This window comes from Phyllostomus discolor, chromosome 12 (assembly GCF_004126475.2).
Source record: "Phyllostomus discolor isolate MPI-MPIP mPhyDis1 chromosome 12, mPhyDis1.pri.v3, whole genome shotgun sequence".
Classification (NCBI taxonomy): domain Eukaryota; kingdom Metazoa; phylum Chordata; class Mammalia; order Chiroptera; family Phyllostomidae; genus Phyllostomus; species Phyllostomus discolor.
In genome coordinates this window covers 76,189,012-76,216,653 of record NC_040914.2, presented here as the reverse complement: position 1 = coordinate 76,216,653, position 27,642 = coordinate 76,189,012, and the positions used below count along the sequence as shown (strand labels likewise).

At 41.8% G+C, this 27,642-nt stretch overlaps 1 protein-coding gene across 1 annotated transcript in view; it reads right to left on the bottom strand.

Moving 5' to 3' along the window:
* LOC114488252 (BTG3 associated nuclear protein) overlaps positions 1-27,642 on the bottom strand; it is a 123,724-nt gene that overhangs the window by 65,500 nt on the left and 30,582 nt on the right. Inside the window, 4 exon segments of the mRNA XM_028501939.2 lie at positions 7,205-7,211; positions 20,687-20,777; positions 20,779-20,880; positions 23,986-24,077. Coding sequence (XP_028357740.1) covers positions 7,205-7,211; positions 20,687-20,777; positions 20,779-20,880; positions 23,986-24,077 — 292 coding nt within the window.

The following is a 27,642-nucleotide window of genomic DNA, read 5'->3' as shown; positions in this document are numbered from 1 at the left end:
CCACAGAGCTGTCCCCTCCCCAAACCATGGCACACAAAGACTGTCTCCTGCCTGAGTAAACTGCAGGGACATGGGGTGCTCTTCAGAAATAAGAGCATGATCCACTACACTTCACTGAAAGGTCATTTGTTCAATTATTCTACTTGTTCTTTGGTGACACCTAAAGTCACCACCAAACCCTGAGGACTTTGCAAGTGACACAGGTGGCCTCTGACTTGGTCACATACAGCTGATGATTTCATGCTTCTTGTATACCGAAAGAGACAAAAAGGTGTGCCTTTTTTGGGAAACACTTTGGTGTTTCCCAAAGTGTATTCTGCGGAACACTAGCATCCCCCAGGATGCCATACACATGCCGACACCCATGCCCACACCCTGAGCAGGTCACAGTAAGGAAGTTCTGCTGCTGGGCCACACAGCAGTCCCCTCGTGGGCATTAGCGCACTGAAGGTCTGAGAAGTCCCACAGGAAATGCACAGATTGAAGTTTATTCATGTCCACCTGGCAGCTTGTTTTGACTAAATGTACCTTTTCTCCTAAAGATTATTAGGCAACCAGCTTCATGTTGGAATAAACATAGCCCTAGAGGTATCCCAAGACTTCCAGGAGGTTCCTAAGTGTGGGCAGCTCTCAGCATCTCAATGTCGAGATCCTCACCTTTCAGAATGTACTATTTTCTAAAAATTATCTCCTTGTGAGGTCAAATTGTTTGGTCCACTTTAAAAAAAAAATCACCTCTCACTCTAATTATACTCGCTCTAATTATAATCACTCTGATTACACTCAGGTGCACTGTCCATCCAGGAAATGAATGCCTGAGGTGCGAACCCAGGACGGGTCTGAAACACGGCGGTGCCTCTGGTGACCCACTGGCAAACCCTTCTTCGCTTTCAACAACACTGACAGGACCGAGTTAAATATTCAGCTCACAGATCATCAAAAGTAATTTTTGATGATAGACCACAACAATTTCTGGCATGTAACTTGAAGACTTGAGGAACTCTTTCCTCTCCCACATATTTATTTATGGGAACATTTCTCAGAACTTAAAACTATAAAAACCAGAAAGAGAAATAAAACCAGTGCTGAACCCTGTCTCATTTTGAGCAATAAGTCATGAGTTCAGCGATTAACTAAAACTAAATCCACATCTATCTGAAGAATACATTCAAAATATTGGGTTATTAAGAATTCATTATAAACAAAAGTAATACATTATTTTGCTCAACTGTGTATTTATAATTGTAATAAACTTCTTTAACCCTCGGAGCCTTACTGTTGCAGGAAATAAATAGTTTAATTTAGCTTTGACTGCTATCCCCATTTGGTACTAAGGAGTCTGACAGACTGAAAGGTGAAACAGCAAAGGAACGATGTAAAATCTGGCTGTCAAGAGCCTATTCATGGGATTTTTTAAATGAATGATGGTTTTAGATTAAAATATTTAAAGAGCAATGAATCATATTTGTTTTTTAAATATCAATATTACAGTATGCCAGAAATTACAACCTTTCAACTAATGCAATTTATGTCAACCTCAAATTGTACAAAAGAATATTTTGTTTGTCAAAAATTATGGGACATCCATATCACACTAGGACAATGAAGTAGTTATCTAAGGGTTGATATGGAAAAAATGTCACAATATTAAGTTTCTTGACTGGGCTGAATTATGGCCACCATTCAATCAGACACTAATCTGGATGTTGCTATGAAGAGATTTTGCAGATGTAATCAAAAGTCCTAATTGGTTAAAATTATTCAAAAGAACGAACATGCTGGGTGGGCCTGGCCTGATCAGATGAAACCCTGAAAGACGGTTTAGGCTTTCCCTGGTGTTAAGAGACTCCAGCTCCTGCCAGCTGAACACGACCTCCCCTCCCTGCCCACCTGCCCTAGACTTCAGATATGCTTGGCTGCTCCCACAACTCTGTAAGCCAATCCTGTGTGATAAATCCCTCGTGGCGGTACTGTATTACTCTTTCTGCCCCCCTCTCTCTTAGACACATTATCTCCTGCTGGTTTCACTTCTCTGGTTGAACCCTGATGACACATTTTTAAGTAATTATAAATCCACAGGAAGTTACAAAGGAAGTAGTATATCAAGTCCTGTGTCCCCCGTGGTGACATCCTATAACCTGTAGTACAATATCAAAAGCCACAAAAACCATAAAAATCCTAGAAGAAAACATAGGCAGTAAAATCTCAGACATCTCTTGGGATAATATTTTTGCTGATATGTCTCCTGGAGTAAGGAAAATAAAGAAAAAATAAACAAATGGGACTACATTAAACTAAAAAGCTTCTGCACAGCAAAAGAAACCATCAACAAAATGAAAAAGGAACCCTCTATATGGGAAAACAAATACATTTGCCAATGATACATTGGATAAGGGGTTAATTTCCAAAATAGGAGCATATATAAATAATTTAATACAGCTCAACACCAAAAAGACAATTCAATAAAAAAAATGGGCAAAGGTCCTAAATAGACACTTCTCCAAAGAGGACATACAGACAGATAAGAGACATATGAAAAAATGCTCAAAGTCACTGATCAGCAGAGACATGCAGATTAAAACCACAATGAGTGTCACCCCACACCTGCCAGAACAGCGGTCATCAACAAATAACAAGTGCTGGTGACGGTGTGGAGAAAGGGGACCCTCGTGCACTACTGGTGGGAATGCAGACTGGTGCAGTCACTGTGGGAAGCAGTATGGAGGGTCCTCAAAAAGTTAAAACTGCTTTTTGACCCAGCTATCCCACTTTTGGGAATATATCCTAAGAATCCGGAAATAACCAATTCAAAAGAATACTTACACCCCTATATTCATTCATAGCAGCATTATTTACAATATCCAAGACCTGGAAACGGCCCAAGGTGCCCATCAGTAGATGACTGGATAAAAAAAAAGCTGGTACATTTACACAATGGAATACTATGTGGCTATAAAAAAGGAAGGAAATCTTACTTTTCCAACAGCACGAATGGACATGGAGATTATTGTGCTAAGAGAAATAAGTCAGTCAGAGAAAAACAAATACCATATGATCTCACTTATGTGTGAAATCTAATGAACAAAATAGAAACAGAGGCATGGACACATGGAACAGACTGACAGCTGTCAGGGGTGGGTGCTGGATGAAAGAAGGTGAAGGGATTAGCCAAAGAACATAAATGCATAACCCATGGACAGAGACGACAATGTGGTGATGGCCAGAAGGAAGAGGGAGCAGGGGATAGGTGGAGGCGGGGAAGTAGTGGAGGAAACGGGGGCACCTGTATTAGTGTCAACAATAAAGAAAAGTAAATTATGTAAAAATACTAGGAAAGTAGCATTGGGACAATCCTAACAAGACTACAGACCTTGCTCAGATTTCACTAGCGTGTGCATGCATGCACATGTGGTTCTATGCATCTGACATCATGTGCAGATCCACTTACTGTTCCATCAACACCAAGGAGCGGCCTCGTGCTACACCCACCCTCTCCTCCCACCCTATCCCTTGCAACCTCTCACCTGTTCTAACCTACAGTTCTGACATTTTGGGAAAGTTATAGACATGGAATCATACAGCCCACGACCTTCACAGACTGGCTTTTTGCACCCAGCACTGCGCCCGCCAAGGTCATCCAAGCAGTAGCACATATCACAGTTCGCTCGGTACTGGTGCTGCAGTTTTCCATGGCACGGTGTTTGCTTATAGGTAGACTGTTGTGTTTAACCTTTCCCCCCACAGAAGGCGAAGGTGTCTGCAGGTTTTGGTCATCACAAGTAAAGCTGCCACGGACATTTGTGTACAGATTTTTGTGTGGTCATAAGTTTTCATTTCTCTGGGATGAATGCCTAAGAATGTGATCAGTGGGCCATACAGCAAGCACATGTGTAGCTTTACAAAATACTGCCAAAGTGCGTTCCAGGGTGGCTGCACCATCTTATACTCCCACCAGTTTCTCCACATCCTCTTCAGCATTTGGTGATGTCGCTCTTTTCTTATTTAGCCATTGATAGGTGTGGAGCGGTATATCACTGTGGTTTTAATCTGCATTTCCCTCATGACTAATGACATTAAACATCTAGATGTCATATGCTTGTTTGCCCTCCTGTATCTCCTCTTTGGTAAGGTATCTGTGGCATTTTTTACTCATTTCCTAATTGGGCTGTTTATTTACTGTTGAGTTTTGAAAGTACTTTATTTTACAGACCAGCCCTTTGTCAGATAAGTGGTTTGCAAATATTTTCTCCTAGGCAGTAGCTTGTCTTTTTATGCTCCCAGCAGGTTTTTCATGGAGCATGTTTCTTATTTTGATCAAGTGCAATTTACCGTTTTATGCTTTCAGTGTCCAGCCTAAGAAGTCTGCTTAGCACCCAGGGATTTTCGCATGTGTTTTCATCTACAGGTTTTCCAGGTTTACACTGGATATTGAAATCTGTGATCCAGTTTAAATTAATTCTTCTTCAAGCTCTGAGGTTGACATCAGTGTTTTTTTCTTTTTTGCCTGTGGCTGCCCAATTGCTCAGAACCATTCACTATATGTCTGTCCTTCTTCCACTGAACTTTTTTTTTACACCTTTGTCAAAAACCATTTGGGTATATATGTATGGGTCTATTTCTGGGTTCTCTATTCTGTTCCATTGATCAATTTATCTATTCCTTGGTCATTTTGTTTTTAAAAACTTTCTTATGTATTCAATTCATTCTTTTGCAATCTTAAAATCATTATTTATGCCTCTACCTATATGTTGTTTAAGCTCATTAAGTAAAAATTTAATCAAGATTAAGGAAAAGGGAAATAGCTAGACCCATAGACTGTTCTGATTGTTGTCATTCTAAGACTATGCTAATTGACAAGCCGAATATTCTTTTTTTTCTTTTTTTACCTCCCCTCCTCCTCCCCACTGAAAACCCTCCATGTGATGTCCATTTCTCTGATTCTGTTCCTGTTCTAGTTTGCTTAGTTTTTGTTTTTGTTGTTTTTCTTTCTTTTATATTTTTAGGTTCATTTGTTGATAGTTTTGAGTTTGTTGTCATTTTACTGTTCATACTTTTTATCTTCCTTTTCTTAGATCAGTCCCTTTACCATTTCATATAATAAGGGCTTGGTGATGATGAACTCCTTTAACCTGACCTTATCTGGGAAGTACTTTATCTGCCCTTCCATTCTAAACGATAGCTTTGCTATATAGAGTATTCTTGGATATAGGTCCTTGCCTCTCACGACTTGGAATACTTCTTTCCAGCCCCTTCTTGCCTGCAAGGTTTCTTTTGAGAAACCAGCTGAGATTCTCATGGGAACTCTTTTGTAGGTAACTCTTTCCTTCCCTCTTGCTGCTTTTAAGATTGTCTCTTTGTCTTTAACCTTGGGTAACTTAATGATGATGGGACTTGGTGTGTTTCTCCTTGGGTCCAACTTCTTTGGGACTCTCTAGGCTTCCTGGATTTCCTTCTCCAGGCTGGGAAATGTTTCCTTCATTATTTGTTCGAATAAGTTTTCAATGTCTTGCTGTTGGTCTTCTCCTTCTGGCACCCCTATAATTCGGATATTGGGACATTTCAGGTTGTCCCAGAGATTCCTCAGCCTCTTTTTTTTTTTTTTATTCTTATTTCTTTATTCTGATCTGGTTGGATGCTGGTTTCTTCTTTTTGTTCCAAATCGTTGCCTTGAGTCCTGGTTTCCTTCCTGTCACTGTTGGTTCCCTGAATATTTTGCTTTGTTTCATTTTAGGTATCTTTCATTTGTTCTTTCACTTTTTGACCAAGCTCTATCAGTTCTGTGTGTATTTTGATTACCAGGGCCCTAAATTCTTCGTCAGATCGGTTGGCTATATCCTCCTCTCTTAGCTCTCTTCCTGAGGTTTTGCTCTGTTCTTTCATTTTGGCCCTATTTCTTTGCTAGGGGCCCCTGATAAGTTGTAAGGGGGCGTGGCCTTCGGTAGTCACCAGGCAGGGCAAAACTCCTAGCTGCGCTGTGGCGCTGCCAGCCTGGTTGTTCTCTTTGACTGTCTCTTTAATTCCTTGGACATCGAAGTTCCACGCAGTTTGATTTTCTGGCACTTCTGGTCCACAAGCTAAATATTCTTGTTTAATTCTAAGATTATGCTAATTATATAAGTTGAATACTCTTGCCTAAATATATTGGGTTGGCCAAAAAGTCCATTTAGTTTTTTCCATAAAAGATACATTTTTCATTTTCACCAATAATTTTATTGATTTGGATACTTTGAGTATGTCAGCTATCTCCTGCTATTGGCTTCTAGTGGGTAGAGGCCAGGGGTGCTGCTGAACATCTTCTAACGCATAAGACAGCCCCACAACAAAGAGGTATTTAGCCAAAATGTAATAGTATGAAGAAAATTTGCAAACCATTTTTGACATGTTTGATCAGTCACAGCACCTTCTCCATACACTGCGCAAAACTTTTTGGGGGTTTCAGTTGCATTTTTACCTTTCTTGAAATACTAAAGCATAATAAGCTAAAAATGTTAAGTATTTTCTTCCATCTTCAATATTAAAATGGCTGCACAGAAATGCATCAATGTTGATGTGTGTGTGTGTTTTTTCTTTTATGCAGGCTAAGCCCTGGCTGGTGAGGTTCAGTGGCTTATGCTGGCCTGCAAACTGAAAGGTCACCAGTTCGATTCCCACTCGGGGCACATGCCTGGGTTGCAGGCCGGGTCCCCAGTTGGGCACTCTCACACATTGATGTTTCTCTCCCTCTTTTTCTCCCTCCCTTTCACTCTCTCTAAAAATAGATAAATAAATAAAATCTTAAAATGCACACTGATGTGACAACTGTCACAATACAATCTAACAAAATTGTTTTCAATGAAGTTAAAGACACCTAAGCACTACCAGAGCCATCATATGGAAAAAAACTAAACGAACCTTTTCGCCAACCCATAGTATCACAAGTAAAACACACCCTATAGGTTTGTCCAGTGACCCATGATGGGTGAAACGAAGACCATTCACCCCTGTGGACAGTGCCTGTGAGTGTAGAACCCCACAGACTCCAGCAGGGACAGTCCCAGTAGCAGGACAACCCCAGGGGCTCTGTGTGAAAGGAATCACACAATTCTGGAAGCCAGAGGGGAAACTGCAGTGTCTTCACTGCACAGAAGGTCAACAACTTGCCCAAGCCTGCACAGCTAGTAACTGGCCAAGTTAGATTTGAGCCAAAATCTTCAGGCAGCAGAACCAGCGTTCTTAACCAAAATCAGTGAAGCAAGAGTCTAGAGCCCCCTACTTCTGAAATATCAGAATTTCCTAGGGAAGCTAGGGCCCAACCCCAGGCAGCCTGGGACTTTTTTTTTTTTTTAAAGCAATTTCCAAGGTGATTCTGATGGATGCCCCTGGTTTAAAACAACAAAATTATACACAACCTTATACTCCTGGCACAAGTCTGTTCTGTTCACTGTTCCCCCATAGCACATAGCACCGTCTCATCAATTACACAGTTAGATTATTTTACTTTAGTTTGTTCTGTGGTTGTCCGTGTATTTTTGTCTGTTTTGTTCAGCTGTGCATCACAACTGCTGAGGTGAATGACCAGTACACAGTCAAGCTTGTATGTTTAAGACATGAATGAATTCAAGAATGAGCCTCATAGCTGAGTGCAAGCCTCTGGCTGTTGCCTATAGATCTCCTTAGTCGCCTGCTGCTAATCCGAATGCTAAAAGAAAAACGGTTAAGAATCACAAGCCAGAACAGAAACCTAAGAATGCAATGCCAGGGGAAGGCCCAGGATGCTGTCACACATCGGAGTTCCTGAAGACACTGACCTGAGGGTGACCTAGAACCCTATGGTCTAACTGGTGTGCACCCAGCATGTATCACAAGGCCTGCCTGATACCAGACACAGGGAACACCAACATTAATATTAATTCTTTAAACCTCACCGAGTTGTGGAGAATTAAGGAACACTAAACACCTATATGCATGCTGTGTACCCTGGGAAGATTCATTCGATGTGAGCCCTGAGAAGGAATTTATCTGCTGGAAATGGACTCCCCAGGCCAACTGAGGGCCCAGATTTTCTAAACAACGAGAGCCTCGTGGCCGTGTCCCGACACGGGCCTCTCCCTTACTCTGGGCGCTGAGACCCTCGGCTTCCCTTGCTGCGCCCTGTTTGTTGACATTGTTTGAGTCAGCCACTGCAGGGAAACCCTGGCTTTGACTTTCTACCTATGGACTGAGACCTGCCCTATCCAATCAGTACTGCACAAGTAGATACCTTATTTACATAAAACAGACCTAATTTAGCGTCTGAGCGGGAAATTTTTTAAATAAAAGACAGCCTCCCCCACTTCCACCAGGTAAGAACACAGAGAAAAAGGCACTATGAACCCTGAAGGGAGCCCTTGCCAGACCATGCTGGCACCATGATCTCAGACTTACAGCTTCTATAATTATTGAATTATCTCCATTTTTCAAATAAGGAAGCTGGGGCCAAGAAAATCAAAGTACTTGTAGCAGACTCAGTACTAGAATTTAAGCCCTCTCCCTGCAGTCAGAAAGCCCCACTGCTTGTGTGGACTAGCACTGCTTCTTACAGCACGGAACGCTGGTGGAGCACCCGCCTTGGAAAGGCTGATGCTTAACGAGCTGCTGTGAGACAGGACAGATTGGGGCGACGGGCTGGGCTGGGGTTCCCTTTTTGATGAAGCAGACAGTTGCTCTCAAGAACTGTCAAAATGACGTGGCATGGTCAGCATTTACCATAAAGTTCCTACTGATAATGTCTGTTCTTCATATATTTTTTCTCAATTTCTAATAATTGAGCAGCAGCACTATCTGTAACATAATGAATAGCAACTGTCACATCACTCAAAAACAATAAAACAAATGGTAATGGAAGGGTGGTGAGCACACAATACTGTACACAGATGATGTATCATAGAACTGTACACCTGAAACCTGTACAATTAACCAATGTCACCCCAATACATTCAATAACAACAACAATGACAACACATAAGACAGCCCTTTTTGTCTCAGTGGAACACAATTTGGGTTGCTGGCTGAACCAGTATCTCCTGGGCTGCAGCTCCTTTTGGCTAAATAAATGCCTTTTATTCTTTACTACAGTCTAAACCTGATTTTTCTTTTTTGGTTTACAATTATCTCATTCACACAAACCCTAACTTATTACTTTTATTATCATTTTACTGATGAAGAAACTGACGTTCAGAAAAGGTGAGACTCTGCCCAAGTTCTCACCATTTGTCGGTGACGGAGCCTGGACCGGAAACCAGGCAGGCGTCACACTCTTAGCCGCTCGCTGTACAAGAGCAGGAATAACCCCATTTCAATTCCTGCTACAACTTCAGTGTTTCAGCAACTTAGCTGTTTTGTTTTGAAACCTATTTTATATCTTCAGCTTTCAGAGTTTTCATGGCAAACATTTTCCAAGTCGCACGCAGGAGGTTTCAAGTTCCTGTCAGTTTCAAGAAATTGCTGTCCTGTATCATTACTTTAAAATGTCAACTTCCTTGCCCCTTTTGCTCATCAGTTACAAAAAATGGACTATCATTTGAATGTACACTTAGGGGCTTTATTCAAATCTATGCCAAAAAAAAAAAAAACCCTACCAGAATAAAAAGACTTAGAAAATGGAGACTGTAAACTATGTTCACAAGTTTGTGTCTGCCAGCTTTGATTACAAAAGGAAAACTAAAAGCAAGTTGTACAAAAGCAGCCCCTTGGTTTGAACCAGAGCTTGGAGCCCGTACAGCGCAGGCAAGAACGGGGCGGGGGGCCAGGATAGGATCAGCCAACACTGGAGAGGAGGTCGGCATGTGACGTGCAGAGAGCCTAACAAGGGACACGTGCAGACCTGGGACCAGAGACGGCACCCAAGCGCCCTACTGAAGAACTAGAGGTGTTGGGTCTGTGTATGCTTAGAATGCTTCATAGGAACTCCAACACAGAATCTGCTAAAACCCCATACAGATTTCAGGGACTTATAACTGGGACACACATGCAGAGATACACCCGCCCCCCCTTACTGAACACTAACAGAGAAACAGAAAACCCCTTAGAACCAGCGAAGTCAAATAGTTTAATATTTAGAGCCAGCTCCATGTCTCTGAAAACGCCACACCGATCCAGGTGTCAAGCTCAAGGGGATGGGCAAACATCAACGAACAAGCTCTGCCTGCATTTTCCACCCCTACCCAGCTTCCAGGGCACTGCGTTCAACTGAACAAATGCTTCTTAGGCTCCCTTGCAGAATGGGCTCCCCTGGGAGAATCGGGTTTGTGTGAGCAGCACAGTCACTGCTTATTTCCAATTTCCAAAGATCAAGGAAAGCTTCCATGAGCGCCAAAAGCATTTAGTCCAAGCAAAGAACGCATCCAGGAATAAGAAATCGACCGCCACCAAGTCTGATATATCAGTAGTGACATGTCTATAGATGTTCACTCAGCAACCATCTAGGGCTAAGGGGACATGGGCTTGTTGCATCAAGTTATTCAGACTGTCCACAATTACTTAGGTTATTTGCCTAAGCCTCGCCTTACACACATGGGTGCTAAGGGCACACTCCATTTGAGGAGAAACTAATCTTCCAAAGACAAGTTTAAATAACTTAAAATGCCCAGAGGTCCAATTCTCTGAACCCTCCATCACCAACACTGTCCTGAGTGGCAGCAAGTGAGAAGCCCACTCCAGGCACGGCAGAAATGCCCCACCCTTGGGAGTTCACATTCTGAGCTTTTTGTATTAACCCAAACCAGTAGCAGATCTTACCTCAAAGGCTTAGGTAAGACAAAAACTTTACACAGCACTGTATTATTTGCAAAGAACTCCACAACTCATTACCTATGTGAGACAGTCAAGTCAGGCAATATTTCTGTTCACACAGTGATCTCCAATTTTGTGTTTTGTGGCTGGGTGGATGGAGTTCCATCAGAATATTTGAAAATTATTTGAGGGAGTTTTTGTCTCCCTCCCACCTATAATTGAGCCTCACTACATTATATTCTGCTGGCCACTGATCCTTCTGCAACTCAAAGTGAGTATTCATCAAGTTGAGCATGGGAAATCGACATAATATTAATTTTCTAATTTTTGTAAATTATCTCAAAGAAAACCTCTCAATTAACAAAAGCAAGCCAGCATGAATCTCAAGCAATTTCTTCTGCTTTCTACTTATAAGAAGATATGTCGGACAGATTCTTCTAAAACCCCACAGATACTTATTCCCGAAGCACACACTCTCTCTCTCTGGTTTTCACAATTACACTCCTGCACACCGAGCACAAACCTGGGTCACAATAAAGCAAGAAATTTTTCAGTTTGGTGCAATGTACATACAAAAACAGAACTGCTTACCAGTCTTAGAGTGTCAACAAGGGCAAAAAGGGGGGTGGGGAGGCTGGGGGTAGCAATCCTCAGCTACAAGTGCTCCTGGATGGGATGTAAACAGGACGGGGATGTGCCTCTCCCAGGCCAGACTGTGTCTTCTCCAGCCTTTCCTTTCCCAGGCGAAGGCCTCTGGGGCCTTAGGGGATGGCAGAGCACGGATGGTAGTCACCAGCCTCAGAGCTGCATGGAGGCGGGGAGAGAGCTGGGGGAGGCCCAGCAGCACCCACACTGCACCATAAGCATGAGCAAGGGGCCAGCTCCATGGTGTCAACGCCCAAGTACTGGGATTCTTTATCACACAGTTCGTGTTTCCTAATCAATACACCAAGCATTCAAATGAAACATTTACTAAAATTTACTTTAAAGGGTTCGTTTCTATTGTTTGCAGGTTAAAGATTAAAAAGTCCTAACAACCAGGATCCCCAAAAATACTCTTAGGGACAGGAATAAATTAGCATTAAAAGTTTCTTTCCAGTATAATGAGATGAGCACAATAGAGGATAAAACCAACCCCTCCCAAAAAACCAACTGCACCAAAGAAATGGGGAAAAGCTAGTGCAACAAACTTTAAAAATCAGCTGCTTAAGAGAGACTGCAGAGCAGACGCTGGAAAGCCTGGTTCTAACCTGCACCTTACCCCACCTCACAGGAGCCATGCTTGCACATTAGCAAACGCCTGTGGACTCAAACTAATGGCTGCAAATCAGGACAAGAGCACACTGCTTAGGAAAGCATATTTTTCCTTCTTTCCAAGGAGCTACAGAAACTACTAATAAGAAACTAATGAAAAGGGGAAACCTGAACCACAGGGCTGACCCCCACGTAGGAATAGCACCCATCCCCGCACAGAAAAGCACGACACCCGCATGTGGCACCCACAGGAATGCACCCTGTGGGGAACACTTAGAAGACACCCGGTACCCAGATCCAGACTCTGACGCCATCTTCCCATGAAAGGAGGAAAGGCTTGCTCTAGGCGAACACACAAGATGAGTGAGCCCGGAGGGTCTGATGGTGCCAGAAAGTACGGAAGTGCTCAGACCAAAAATAATCACACAGCGTTGGGGTGGAGAGGGGGGTGTCAAAGGCCATAGGAGCCACCTGAAAATGCTCCCAATGGCCAAAGCTAGAACAACTTGAGGAACAAAATAAAGTGTTGGGTTGGCCAAAAAGTTTGTATTTTTCCGTAAGATGGCTCTAATAGCACTTAGTTGTCTTTAACTTCATTTGAAACAATTTTGTTAGACTGTATTGTGACAGCTGTCATATCAGCATGCATTTTTTAAAAAAAATTATCAAAATTGATGAATTTCCATGTATCCATTTTAATATCAAAGGTGGAATAAAGTAAGCAACATTTTTGGCATATTATGCTTTATTATTTCAAGAAAGGTAAAAACACAACTGAAAAAAAGATGTGCAGTGTGTGGAGAAGGTGCTGTGACTGATCGAACGTGTCAAAAGTGGTTTGCGAAGTTTCATGCCGGAGATTTCTCACTGGGCAATACTCCACGGTCGGGTAGACCAGTTGAGGTTGATAGCGATCAAATCTAGACATGAACTGAGAAGGTTATACCATGTGGGACATAGTCAACATACTCAAAACTTCCAAATCAATTAAGCTGTGGGTAAAAATGAAAACTGTGTCTTTTATTTTACAGAACTAACTAAACAAACTTTTTGGCCAACCCAGCAGTACAGATGCTTTTCAACCTATGATGGGATTATATCCCAATAAAACCACTGATCAAAAATATCATTTAGTCAAAAATGCATTTAACACACCTAACCCACCGAATCATAGCTTAGCCCAGCCTGCCTTAAACGTGCTCAGAACACTCACATTAGCCTGCAGTGGGCAAATCATCTAACACAATGAGTACACCGTCGAGTATCAGTTGCTGACCCTGGTGACTGCGTGGCTGACTGGGACCGGCAGCTTGCTGCCACTGCCCAGCATCACCAGAGTACCGTGTTGCATATCACTAGCACAGGGAAACAGCAGAATTCAAAATTCTAAGTATGGTTTCTACTGAATATATATTGCTTTTGTACCACTGTAAAGTCGAAAAATCTTAAGTTGAATCATTGTAAATTGAGGCTTATCTCTATTGGCTTTCTAACCCAAAGTATAAAATAAATACCCATTTATAAAGGACTAAATTAATAAATGGGGAAGAAAAGGCAAATTTCCCACAACAGAGTGTGTACAGATGCTCTACCTTCCAGGGGATGCAGTGTGCCTCCCCACTTCATAAGTAGGGACTGGGCCTAACGACATCCTCCCAAAGAGCACGGGCCGAAGGGGGTGGGGGACAACGGCAACCACACAGTGGAGACACCCGACCCACACTCCGCAGCCCAGCGATCCACGTGTCAACACCCACGGGAATAGCCAAGGTGACAACACACACCCTCGGTAAGATGCAACCAGAAAGGCATTTTACCACTATGGTCTTCCTTTCGAAAACCACAATCCAAGCCTCATCATGAGGAAAGCATCAGACAAATGCCAATTGAGGGACATCCTATAAAACACCTGACCAGCACTCCTCAAAAAGTTGTAATAAGAAAAGCCTAAAAAACTATTAAGACATGTCACCTAAATATCATGTGGTCTTTCCAAGGGATATTATGAAAAGTGCTATGCTAATGTATTCTAGAAGTTAGATGAAAAGGGAAAACCCCTTGAGAGATACAAATTAAACAACACTAACTCAAGAGGGTCGACACTGACTGAAGTTCTATATTTATTAAAGAAACTGAATTCATAAGTGAAATCTAAGCACAAATAGCTTCACTGGCAAATCCTGTCAAATAGTTAAAGGATAAATAAAACTAAAACTATAGAAACACATTCAGAAAATAGCCAATAAAGGACAACTTCTAGCTCACTTTTTGAGGCTTATATTAACCTGGTAACAAAACAGACAGGTCAAAAAAGAAAACTACAGATTAATATACCCCATAAATATAAAGGCAAAAATGCTTAACTAAATATCAGCAACTCAATCCAAAAATATATAAAAAGAGTAATACGCTATGATCAAGTCAGATTTATTTTAACAGAAATGCAAGGGTAGTCTAGCATTCAAAAATCAGTCAGTATGATTCAGTGTAACGGGAGAATCATGAAGGAAAAGCATAAGATCATGTCAAGCAGATACATTAAGAGCATGTGAAAAGTCAACACCTGCTCATGATAAAGTATCCCAAAAATAATAACATAACTTTCATGAAATCAGAAATAGAAGGGAACTTCTTCAGCCTGACAGAGAATGTCTATGAAAAATTCACAACTAACATCACACTTAATGGTGAAAGATGAGATGCTTTCACTCAAAGATCAGATATAAGGCAAAAATATAAAAAAGAATACACTGAAACAGAGAGGCTAGCCAGTGCAACAAAGTAAGAAAAGATGTAGAAATTAATAGGAAATAAAACTTGTTATTTAAAAACAATGTGACCATACACATTTTTAAAATCCCTACAGAAAAGCTCCTAAAATAAGTTAATTTAACAATGATACAGAATAATGGTCAGTATAGAAAAACCTATTATATTTCTATATACTACCAATGAACAACTTGACAGTGAAATTTAAAATACAGCAGCATTTATGACAGCACCTAAAAATACTCAGAAGGACTTGGAGATAAATCGAACACAGTATGGGTGAGAGTCACACACCGAAACCCCCGACACTGCTGACGGGGAAGTCAAGCCCTCTGCGAGGGGAGCGCTGCACCGCGCTCACCCATCAGAAGACTCCGTGGTGGTGCGAGGGCGATCTCCAAATTAATCTACAAACTCAACTCAATCCCAGTCACCGAGGTATGAGTTATTCTAAAACCAGGAGTACAACAAATTATTAGAATATGCACAGTCTATTAACATGTTTGACTATGCTTATCTGTTTTAGTAGAGACTGTATTTGAGTCATCAGATTATGTGAATGATTCCCTAAATTGTATGTGTGTAAACTACTCATATGCTTCAGTTAGTACTCAGCCCTGACATGTACAGGGAATCCCAACAAAGTCATCAAAAGTCTGCAGGTGTGTGAGATAGTGTAGACCAATTGAGAATAGAGATCATATGTACACAAAATTAAATAGAAACATCAAAAATTCAAAATTTGGTAAGGAAAGAATTAAACAAGACCTTCATGGCTGAGACCAAACCATTCCATCACAATTCAAATAACCTTAGACCTCTCTGTACCCATAAGCCATGAGGGCTCGAAAGACCAGAACAGTCCTTCTGCAAATATCCATCAATGTTTAAAACCAAAGACTCTCTGGGAAGCAAAACAGAGACCCAGCAAACCAGCATACTAAAGGGAATTAAAATAATTTCTTGATCAAATATTTTAATTTTCTGTAGATCGATAATCACTTTAGAGGGGAAAAAAAGTTGCCCCTCCATATGTCTTACATGATACATCTCTCTATAAGAAAAACTTTAAAAATAACAAAATAGAAATCTATTGCTTTGAAAAATAAGAAACAAACATTTTCCTAGTTAGTCAATATGTTCAGTCAATAAAAACAAACCCAAAACATCTGGGTCTTGAGTTGCGATCTGACTTATCAGATAGTCTGTTTCCACAAGACCCCACCGGACAAGCAGCCGTTCTGTCCCACGATCCACAACCCACTGCCACATGTGCAGCCAGTCGTGCTGGCTGGCATTCCAGAGCCATCATCAGCCAGGACAGCACCCCAAATCGGGCCAACACCAGGCTCAGCTGTGTCCTACTTACTGTGCCCTACTACTGTGGTTTCCTCAAATGACTCTGTCAAAACTCAAAAACGTGCAAAAAATGGGTTTTCACACTGATCTATAGTATAAATGCCCTGGCCATAGACTTGATCCTGGCAGTCCCAGCTGGACATTTAAAGAATGAACCACCCTGGCTGGTGTGGCTCAGTGGACTGAGTGCCAGCTTGCGAACCAAAGGGTAGCTGGTTCAATTCCCAGTCAGGGCACATGCCTGGGTTGCAGGCCAGGTCCCCAGCAGGGGGTGCTCAAGAGGCAACCACACATTGATGTTTCCTGACCTCTCTCCCTCCCTCCCTTCCCCTCTCTCTAAAATATACAAAATCTTTAAAAATAAATAAATAAAGGAAGACCCTAGCCTACTCTACACAGACTTTCCTAGTACCAATGCAAAACAGGTTTAGAGTTAAAACCTCAAGTCGCAACTCCTAGAATTATGATGAGCAAAATCCAAATTACTGGCTCACTTGCAAGTAAGAAAAAAGCACCTACCTAAAAGAATTCAAGTCGATTTTTCTATTCCCCAAGGAGAACACCATTGTTGGGTAAGACCCCACCCAAGTGACCTCCCATTTTTACTACAATGATTAAACTTTAGCACCAAAGAAAAAGATTTTTCTTTTTTTCTTGAATTTATTTAAAAAGTCTCATTCAGGTATGGGATCTGAAAATCAGGATCCAAAATTCCAGTTGAGGTTGGCAGCAGCCTACCGCCTCTGGGCTCCGGGAATTAAAGAGACTAACTCCTAGAACTGACAGCATGGTCTACTCCACGCCAGTTTTAGTTAGAAATAACCAACAGGTGAGTGGATTTGGGGTTCAAAGCTGGGCCCCACAGCTGAGAGGCTGCACCAGCCCCTTGCAGGCGGGGCTGGCTCTGGGCCACATGCAGCCTCTTCAAGGGGAAGGAAGAGTGATATTTCAGCAAACGGCTTGTCACCCACTATCCACAGGCTTCGTTACAACTAAAAAGACCTTTATGGTGTCAGCATTTAGGATGTACGAGTATACTCAGAGTCTTCAACAAATCATTCACAATGTAATGATTCAAGTGAGTCTAAAGGAATCCTAAGTAATGTTTAAAAGCATACTACTTGGATATAAAATAATTTAGGACCTATATAGTTCTAATCTTTATTTTTCCTTTCTAAATTCCACTATCCACACTTAAAACACACAATTCTTATTTACTTATGTGTTTATAAGTTAGTGATTTTCTAATTTAAATATACATTTTTATTGATATACTGGGATTAAATTCTTATCCTTTAATTCTCCCCCAAATTTCTTAATAGCTTTCAATTGTTGGCAATTTTTTTTCTCATTTTCATAACTACCCAGAGAGAAATGCCAGATTTAGTGTCTTCTTTAAAAATCATTCACATGCATCCTATTTAAAACTATGCTTATGAGAAAATGGAATATTTTTTCCTTCTAATGACTAATCTTACATTAACCTTTATTAGTAATAATTGATTAATAATATTGATAAGCCTTGTTCCAATATACAAGTGTTTTCTATTAATAGGTTGATTTTATCTCAACAATACAGTTCTTAAAACTAGAAAACCTAACTAGATTCTACATCAGAACTAGTACAAGAACGCTTAACTTGACCACACCGAGAAAACCATGGCAAGTCTGCGCATAATGAAACCCGTCCCCCACAGAGGGAAATGCAGTGACAGTCCTGGCCAGGAGAGCTGCCTGTGGTCCTCCCCACAGCTGGTGAACAATGTGATGAGGCAAAGAAAGCCAGAGAGAGGTGGCTCCCTGCAGCCAGGAAACGCCCTTCCCCAAGCAAGCAGCTCTATTGTCAAACAAGTCCAAAACCCAAAGGACCACCAGTCAACTTCAGCAGAACTGGTGCCGCCCTCTCTCGCACACCTGCACGAGTGAGTGTGGCAGTTTTGTCATGAGAACAGTGAGAGAAACTAACGGGCTCCAGCGCTAGCCTAAGTCACCTTTCTCTGCTCTTTTTAAAGCTGATGAAACTGGTAACTAGAAACCAACACAACTATATGACTTAGCCCAGGACGTCCCAGCAGTTTCAAACCTGGGTGATTTGTGATGGGCTGAGGCCTGTTCGCCCAACACACCCCTCCTGACACAGAAGCAACGCCAAAACAAGTCACCCTGGAGGTCCAAACCACGGCTGCAGCAGCTCTTCAGTCCCTGGGCACCCACCCTCGACCACCTGACCTGGTGGAAGCACCACAAATAATCAAAGGTGGAATACGAATAAACAGATTTTGTCAGCATTTTCCCTCCCTCATCTCATAGGAGAGGTAACCATGATCCCTTCTTCCAAATACAGGTAAAGAAGTGATACCCAACCGAGGAAGGCTGTCCTGAGAATATGCAAGGTTCTTAGTAATGAACGGGAAGCATGTCATTCATTCTTTTCCTACCCCCAGAGCAATGGAGGTGCTGGGGCTGGGGGGTGGGGCAGTGCTGAAATCCAGCGGGACACATCTGGTTATCAGAATTAAGGGACACCACTGAGATTTAGTGGGTATGGGCCAAAAAGGTTAAGACATCCTTCAATGCATGAAACACTCTCAACTAACAAAAAAATCTTCTCGCACAAAGTTCAAATGTCCCACACATTCATATTAGTAAAAAACATGCTTCTAGCTCTCTGACCCCAGAATCTTACTCCATTCTACATTTACACACAAAATATTTTTAGAGAGTTATAAAACTTGAATTTTCCAGGAATTCAACTATTGCTCAAGTCTAGGGAAAGAGTATACTTTTATTTGAAACTTCAGCAAAACTGCTCATCATTTTATAATACTCCATCACCAACTAGTATGAGTCCCCAACTAGGACTCAACATGGGAGTTTGGGCATTTGGCCTATTCACTGCCTCCTTATGTATCTAATCCAACCATTTACATATTGAAACACATGTTATTTTATTATGAACTACTATCCTTCTGATTCTCCTTCCATTTCACTAAAGGCACTATGTTCGTATTTTAACTATAAGTTATATTATCTAAACATTGCATTCTAGAGTAAGAGGGCATTACAAAAAAATTATTCTTAAAAAAAAAAAAAAAAAAAAGCATTGGGTCTCAGAGGTTTGAGACTCACTGCCTGCCCAGAGGACACCCTCAACAAATGTTTGCCAGGAGTAAATGCATGGGTGATTTGTTAGGACGAAACATAAACCAGGACAAAAGGCCCCATCTCAGCCACAGTACAGACTGCACCAGGTTCCCCTGGGGGGAAGGAGATCCACAGAGTCTTTGACCCTCAGCTGGAGATCAAGTTTAAGGGCACGAGGTGTTTCAAACACACCAGGATACTTTTCAGAGTCAAAGGAAGCACTACGAATTATTCCCACCCAGCAGGTATCCTCCACAGCTGCCCCAGACAAACCAGGGCAGGTGTGACTACCTGGAAACTAAGGCATGTTTGTGAGCATCCCAACCAGGAACTCCTCAATCCCACATTCCCCTGAAAGATCCACAAAGCCCCTAATGCTTCTCCAGTTTCCAGGCACACGGGCAGGATGGAATCCAGGCGACCCTGGCAGCAAGGCCAGCTGTCCCTCTGTCTCACTGTGGCTCCTACTCCTCTGCATCTACCAGGATGCCCCCCCCCCCCACATCCCACTGCCCTCACTCCTCACGGACACACAAAGCGGGAGGCAGCAGTCAATCCAGAGAACCACAACAGAAGGGCCCTCAGTAAAAATGCTTCAAGATCTTGTTAAGTACAAAGACAAATTTTGCCACTGGCAAAAAAATATGGCTTCTTTGTAGCCAGCTGTGAGAAAGCATAAAAATGCCGACAGGATGAATGGAACTGCTATCCAAAGCCTGAGCTTTAGCTTGTCCCTGGGGCTCAAGTAGGTGACAGGGTGCTGTGGACTAACGAATATATAAGGATTTTGATCCTTAGTACCTCTTAAGTCCAAACACATCAAAGATTTTGAGACATCCTTCCAATCTAACCAGATTCTTCATAAAGTTTCAATTCAAACAGCACATACCCTATTACACATCCCACTGAGATAAGGCTCTAAATATTTTTTTTAAATCAGCACAATAAAAACTGCAGATATGAATGGAAAGTTTAATATACTCAAGTAAAATTTATAAATACTACTATGGAGAAAAATATCTAAGGATTTGTCAGAGAGAAAAGAAAGAAAAGAAAGAAGAAAAGGAAGGAAGGAAGGGAGGGAGGGAGGGAGGAAGTAAGGGGAGGGGGAGGGGAGAGGAGGGAGGGGGAGGGGAGGGAGGAGGGAGGGAGGGAGGATGGGTCTTCAAAGATCTGATGGGTCAATTCCAAACAAAAGATGAGCCAGTCTGGTTTATGTCAGAAAGAAAATATGAGAATGACTCCAAGCCGGTCCAGCAGGGTGTCACGTGTTCAGTTTGGGTCTAAGGGAAAGAAGTGCCGTGCCACTGCGGAGGCAGATGCCCTCGTGCGCAGTGCCACTCGATGGTAATGAACTGGGAGCCTGGGTGAGGAGGGGACACGGCCCACTGGTCTGCTCTTACCATCGCACTATTGTTGCACGTCTGCGTCGCACCGAGAGGGGAGCCTGCTACCATGGGAACTTGGATGGGACTGTGCTGCTTGTTTGTGACCAGATCCAGCTAGTTTCTTCTAATGATTACAAGTAGCCTCAAGAGCTTGCAGCTTGGCTTCAATGCTATCCATTCGTAAGCATATTGTCTGGTTAATGGAATACAGGAATGACTGGAAGTGAAAAAAAGAAAAACTCAGAAAGGGATATCTTGAACTTGAAGGAGATAGTTGCAAGGAATACCAAATGGCTATTTCCTAATTTGAACTGTGTCTACCCAATAAGAACAATGCCTGCACTTTAGCTCTTAGTTTTCAGCCAGAAACATTTGAGTAAACAAGTTCACCTCTTGTATTAAAATGTGATTGCTTAAATCATGGTTTTACTTCTATTTGTAGTTTTGATCCTTAGTAACACTTAAGTCCATATAATAAAAATGTATGTAGTCTTTAGGATGTTCTTCTATTAATCAGTAAGTTTACACATAAAACTAATCACATCTAACTATAAAAATATATTTACTCGCAACATCAAACTAGCATGGAAGCCATTGGTCCAACACATTCACACTATCCCCACGGTCCTGACGTTAAAACTTGGGGAAAAGCTCATGAACAGCACGTCTGCCACCTAGTGGTTGACAGGAAGAGCTGCCTCACACTCGGTTATCGTTTTTGAGCCAAGTCCCAATTACTAACTCCAATCGATTCCAATAAGCAGGGTCATGCATGACTCTGGACCCAAGAAATGGGTCAAATACACACCCAGCCAGGAAAGCTCTTCACTTCCCACAACTGCCACTCCTGCCATGAGAAGCATGCTTTCAGGTCAGACTTCCACTGTGCAGCAAATACCCTAGAGCTAGGCTAGTCTCACCAGCTGGCAGAAGGGTTCAGAGTGCTAGTTAGGAGCAAGTTCATAAAGCACCCAATAGTTCAATGTAGTGGAAAGGCTGGCCTGAGAGTCAACAGCTGAAAATAATAAATCTCCCTTTCTTTCCTCTTTCCCTCTGCTTGTCTGCCCCAAGTAAAAAGCTGGCCTCTGACGGATGGACAGGACATGCCGTCTAACTGCTGCTGACCCACAGCGTTAGCTAGGCCTGCTCTCCTAATTGGAAGCAAAAAAGCAAAATTAGAGCAATATCACATCATGCACGGGCATCAAGGCCTGGGAGAGGGAAAAAATACTTACTCTTAACAGTGTATTTTCAACAGATTCAGCTTAACTGCTGAAGAAGTTAAATGCATTAGTCTAGCTGCCTGGTAGACATGGCAGTAAGGGGGCAGCAGTGCGGAAAACGATTAATTCTAAATTTAAAATACTCCTGCCCTCAGTTTGGACAAAATGCAGTTACATACTAATAAAACAATTACAAACTAATAAAACAAATACTAATAAATCAATTATCCAACTAATAAAACAACAGAGAAGAGCAGAGAATATATTCTGAATAAACCTTTTCTATCAAGTGATATTGACCACAAACAGTCACATCCATTCCCTGAAGACTTCCGGGCAACCTGGCAGCACACCGGCTCCAGCAGCGCACATGGGCGGCGTGCAGACCACAGCCCCAGTCTGATGTGCTGACAGCGGGGCTAGGACTTGGGCTGGGCCACTTTCAGCTGTTACTTTATACATTTCTGCTCTGTTTATGCTTATAATAAATGTACCTCTGGTGGTAAAACTACAACTGCATTTTATTTTTAAATGTGATAATTTGGTGTTACTAATGCATCCATCTTCTATCCATTACCGTGAAACAAATTTAACTGTAAATATACTTTTAAATCACCTACATGTTTAAGCTTACGCTGCTTCCCCTCATTAATGAAATTAAGTTTTGGGCGACATGAATGTTTCTAGAAAGACACCCCATGTAAGTAGAGGGATTACACGAAAAGTTACTATGGTTTTCTTCTCTCTTTTTTTTTTTCTTTACTTCCTATACTATGGTTTTCATTTGCATGGCTTTCTTAAACTTTTCATATGTGCTGATATTTATCTCCATGATTCTGTAAACACTAAACCAAAAACGTAAACCCCAAAATCCAAAATCACTGACTGACTGATTCAATGGTTTACAAGACCACATCTAGTAAACTTTAAAATTTAGGTGACTTAAATGGTAGTACAGAAGTACTTCGGCACAAATGGAAAACGTTAGCCACTCAAATTGCTCTCTTTCCTTATGTCCACAACAGGTCTACGGTTCTACAGGAAAATGCCTCATTTGGCAGCAATCTCAATCTAAATAATGTTGATTCCTCATAATCTTTAAGGGAGAAAAATGGCTTTACGTGCCATGTAGGAGGTTGAACAGTGACTCCCAAAAATGATACGTCTACATCCTAATCCCCAGAATTTATACATGTAGTCTTATTTGGAAAAGGGTCTCTGTAGGTAAAACTAAATCAAGGATCTAGAGGTGAGATATTCCTGGATTAGAATGACACCTAAAGTCAATAATGATGTCCTTATAAGAGAAGAGAAAGAGCCCCATCCAGTGTGGCTCAGGTGGATGGAGCATCAGCCCATAAATGGAAAGGTCATGGGTTCGATTCCCAGTCAGGACACATCTAGTTGCAGGTTCCATCCCCAGTCAGGGCACATACGAGAAGCAACCAGTCAGCGTTTCTCTCTCACCTCAATATCCCTCTCACTCCCTTCCCCTCTCTCTATAATCATTAAGCATGTCCTTGGATGAGAATTAAAAAAAGAAAGAGAAAGCCCTGGCTGATGTGGCTCAGTGGATCGAATGCCAGACTGCAAACCAAAATGGTCACTGGTTCGATTCCTGCCCAGGGCACATGCCTGGGTTGCAGGCCAGGTCCCCAGTTGGGAGTGTGCAAGAAGCAACTGATCAATGTTTTGCTCACACATCGATGTTTCTCTCCCTCTCTTTATCCCTCCCCCCCTCTCTCTGCAAATAAATAAATAAAATTTTAAAAACAGAGAGAGAGAGAGAGAAGAATAAGGGAAACGGACACTGACACACAGGAAGGAACGTCTATGTGAGGATAGAGGCAGAGACCTGAGTGATGTGGCCACAGCCACGGAACATCTGGAGCCACCAGACATGGGAAGAGGCAGGAAAGAGCCTCCCCAGAGTCTCTGGAGCACGCACAGCCCCGCCCGCACCCCGAGTTCAGACTTCTGGTCTCCAAAGCTGCGAGAGGATAAATTTCTGTTGTTTTAGGTTCCCCAATTTTTGACAATTTGTTACGGCAGTCCTAGGAAACTAAGATATCACTAATAAAATACACTAGTATTTTTACCTTTATAGAGGGGTCCTGGCAATTGATCTCTAATCGTTGGCGTTTCAAAGATGGTTCATCTTCGTCTGTCACTACATGATTCTCCAGTACAACTGAAAACCAAAGGCAGAAACAAAAGATTTAAACTTCAATATAAAAAGTTCTACGGACTGTTTTAATATTAAGATAGTAAACCATCTGACACCTTAAGGTTAAATGAGAAGTGACACAACCTGTTCCATGGTTTCCTTTTTTATAGTTTTAACTTAAAATTTTCAGACATGACTTACAGAAAGTAAGTTCTCTCCTTAATCTCAAAAAAAACCCAAAAAACACGCTGACATACTGGATAAATAAATCCCCTAATGTGCTGCTGAGTTGATCCTAACACCAGAACTATGTGTTTCTTATTCAATGTTCTATTAGGCTACCCTGTTTGAACTTCAGCATAACAAAACCAAATGAATAATATTTTCACACTTTAAAGTCTTGTCTGTTGCCTACTTCATTACAAATTGAAATCCTTCCTGGTTATTACATTTTCTTAGGTGATGAGGATCAAAACAGTCCCAAACTTAACACACTGAGTCGCACAGAAAGCTATTCCACAGTGCTGCTGAAATCAATGCCTCCCCATCAGCAATTTTCAGCTGATCATGGCTTCCCCACAGATAAGCAACTGCCTTCCTGTCATCTAAAATTAGCTACAAAACAATATTGAAGATAGCCCCAAAATCAAAGACCAAAACTGTCCACAATCACATCATTTCTGCAAACCACGTTTCTCTGTTCCTGATTGCTTGCCCTAGACCCAGTCAATCACTAAACATTTCCATACTGGCAACGACAGATAGATTTCGTATTCAACGTTTTTTATTGAACATGATACCATGAGTAATTTTCCAGTTTGCTACAGTATTTTTCCCTTCTCATCTCCTTGCCTGAAATCACTATCGCTAACTGCCTGATGTAGTATTCCTCACCTCTTTCTACAAGTTCACACATGGACACAAACATAGCGCATATGTACCAGAGGGCCAAGGCCCTCTTATTTCAATAGAGCTGTACCTTTCGTCTTCACTTAGCAATGTAATGTGGACAGTCCTCCCAGTAAATAGCTTTAACTCACTTTTTAACAGTGATATCAGTTTGTGAATCTATTTTATAGAAATGAATGTCAGTATATGACAATATACAAATATAGAAGATATAGAACATGTATGTTATAATATTGTGTATATGTACATGTGCACACAGAAGTGCACTCACTGGAGCACTTGTGGGAGAGTGTCCACACGTGGAGAATAAAGCAGGGGCGTGCACACTTTGGCATATCATCCATCCTCCTTTCAAATGCATCCCACACTACACTCGAGCTGGGTAAACTCGCTGTAGACGGACGATGCCTGCCTCACTGGGACAGTGCTGTCTGACCACGTCCCAGCTCTTCCTCCTCCAATCCTCCCTATGCCCACAACTGTCCAACCACCTTCATTCAAGGAAACCTACCCACCTTCTTCCACGTGGAGGCTGGAACTAATGCCTGCTCATGCTGTGACACCAGCAGGGGCACAGTGACTACCCCAAACAGAGGCCCTCCAGCCCCTCACACAAGGCTGTCTACAGATGTGGACACAGCTCATCCTGCTGGCATTTGATTTTTCATCTGCTAAGGGAGGGTCGGGGGCAGGCACAGGGGAAGCCAAATGCATGGGTCACTGTGGCCCAGGCCCCATCTCAATCGAAGCACCTCCACTTCAACAGGCTGTATATGTTGCTGAGGTTCCAAATAATATCTTAATTTTTTTAAGCATCAATGCCTTTAAACCTATTGTTATAAAATGACTCATCTCAAAGCTCTTAAGTGTAGAGACACTGCAGAGGCCTATGACTCTAACACAAACTCTCCATGGTTCCTCAGTAAGAGCAGTAAAATGATCTCCCAGAGGTGACTACCCGAAGCTCCCCTGCAGAAACCAGCCAAGGACCAACAATAACAAGGGGCAGCCTGCCTACCTAAGATCTTTGCATCAGACACTATAGATCCCATTTGCAGAAAATGCCCTACCTACCTCCACAGAAGTAGATGGGAATGGATGTTCATTTAATTAAGTAAAAAGGGGAGAAATCCATGCCTACAAGTGTTTGTGGTTAACAAAATACAGGTTCTGAGAACTTCAGTCACAGTCTATTTACCTCCATAAGGAACCAGTAATTTTACTGGGACTGGGAGGACAGAAAGGAACCCTGACAATCATTATTGGAATCCTTTTAATCTGCTAAACAGACAGCCCTGCGTGCACAGCTTTCTGAGGCCTTCACAGGCAGAAGGCCTGCAATTTCTGACCCAATAGAACTCTCAGCACACCTGGCAAATACCGTGGTGCATTACACACATTTACACCAGAGAAGTTAAGTGACTTGTCCAGAGTCACAAAGCTGATCCCTGTAACTACAGAAAAAAAACCACACCCCTTGGCCGAGTGGAGCACCTCAATCTGGAAGCAAAGGGCAGTGAAGCAGACATGGAAAGTGAGACGTGTCCATGGCAGATGACAGAGGCACAGGAACCAGGGTTCAGCAATACCTTCCCATGGGCTGTGGGACTGCAAGTTTCTTTTCTTCTTTGTCTGTTGCTGAATTGCTTTTCATAATTTTGCATGCATTACTTTTAAAATTAGACTAAAGAACTCAATACTCATTTTAAAGCCATCACAATTAAATAGAGGTCTGGTAAAAGTCACATGCAGACAGGTAAAGTAAGTGCAGCTCAATGGCGAGTACCTGCAAAACCAGAAACTAAACATTTTTGTTTTAAATGGAAATCAGAACAAACTGGAAGGACGTACATGCCAACAATTTAAAAGTAGTCTTATTGCTAAGATTATGAGAAATTTTTGTTGCTTCTACTTGCTTAACTATATTTTTAAATTTCACAAAGGTCATATTTTAGAGATAAGGGGAAAATAATCTCAATCCTAAACTCATTCTGAATGCAAACATGTGTAATGCACCTTGGTATTTGCCAGGTGTGCCGAGAGTTCTTTTGGGTCAGAAATTGCAGGCTTTCTGGCTGTGAAGGCCTCACAAGAGTTCTGCACACAGGTTTTCATTAAACTGCCAATGAATCCTAGTTCTCAGTTATTTAAGGAACAGAGATGAAACAAAACGACATTAGAAATGACTTCTCTAAACCTTCTTTGGACTATAATCTACAGAGAAGAAATTTATGTAGGAAGTTACCTCTCAGAATTTCAATAGTTCTAGCCCTGACCAGCATGGCTCAGTTGGTTGAGCATCGGCCTGCAAAGTGTACGGTCACAGGTTCAAATCTTGGTCAGGGCACATGCCTGGGTTGCAGGCTGCTCCTCAGCTGGGGCACTTGTGAGAGGCAACCAAATGATGTTTCTCTCTTTCTCCCTACCTTCCCCTCTTGCCAAAAATAAATAAATAAAATCTTAAAAAATTTAAAAAAGAGTTTTATAGTTCTAAAAATGGCTAAATTTTATGTAACCGGAACATTTTTCCTTTATAACAATACAGTGTGCGCTTTCTAAAGAAACTGTTGTTCACCTACCAAAATATAAACATGGATTTTTTTTCATTGCTATATATAGTGGTAGGGCTGCTTCTTTTTTAAGTTCAATGGTATCTAAGGTGTGGTGCTAATGAGGTCAA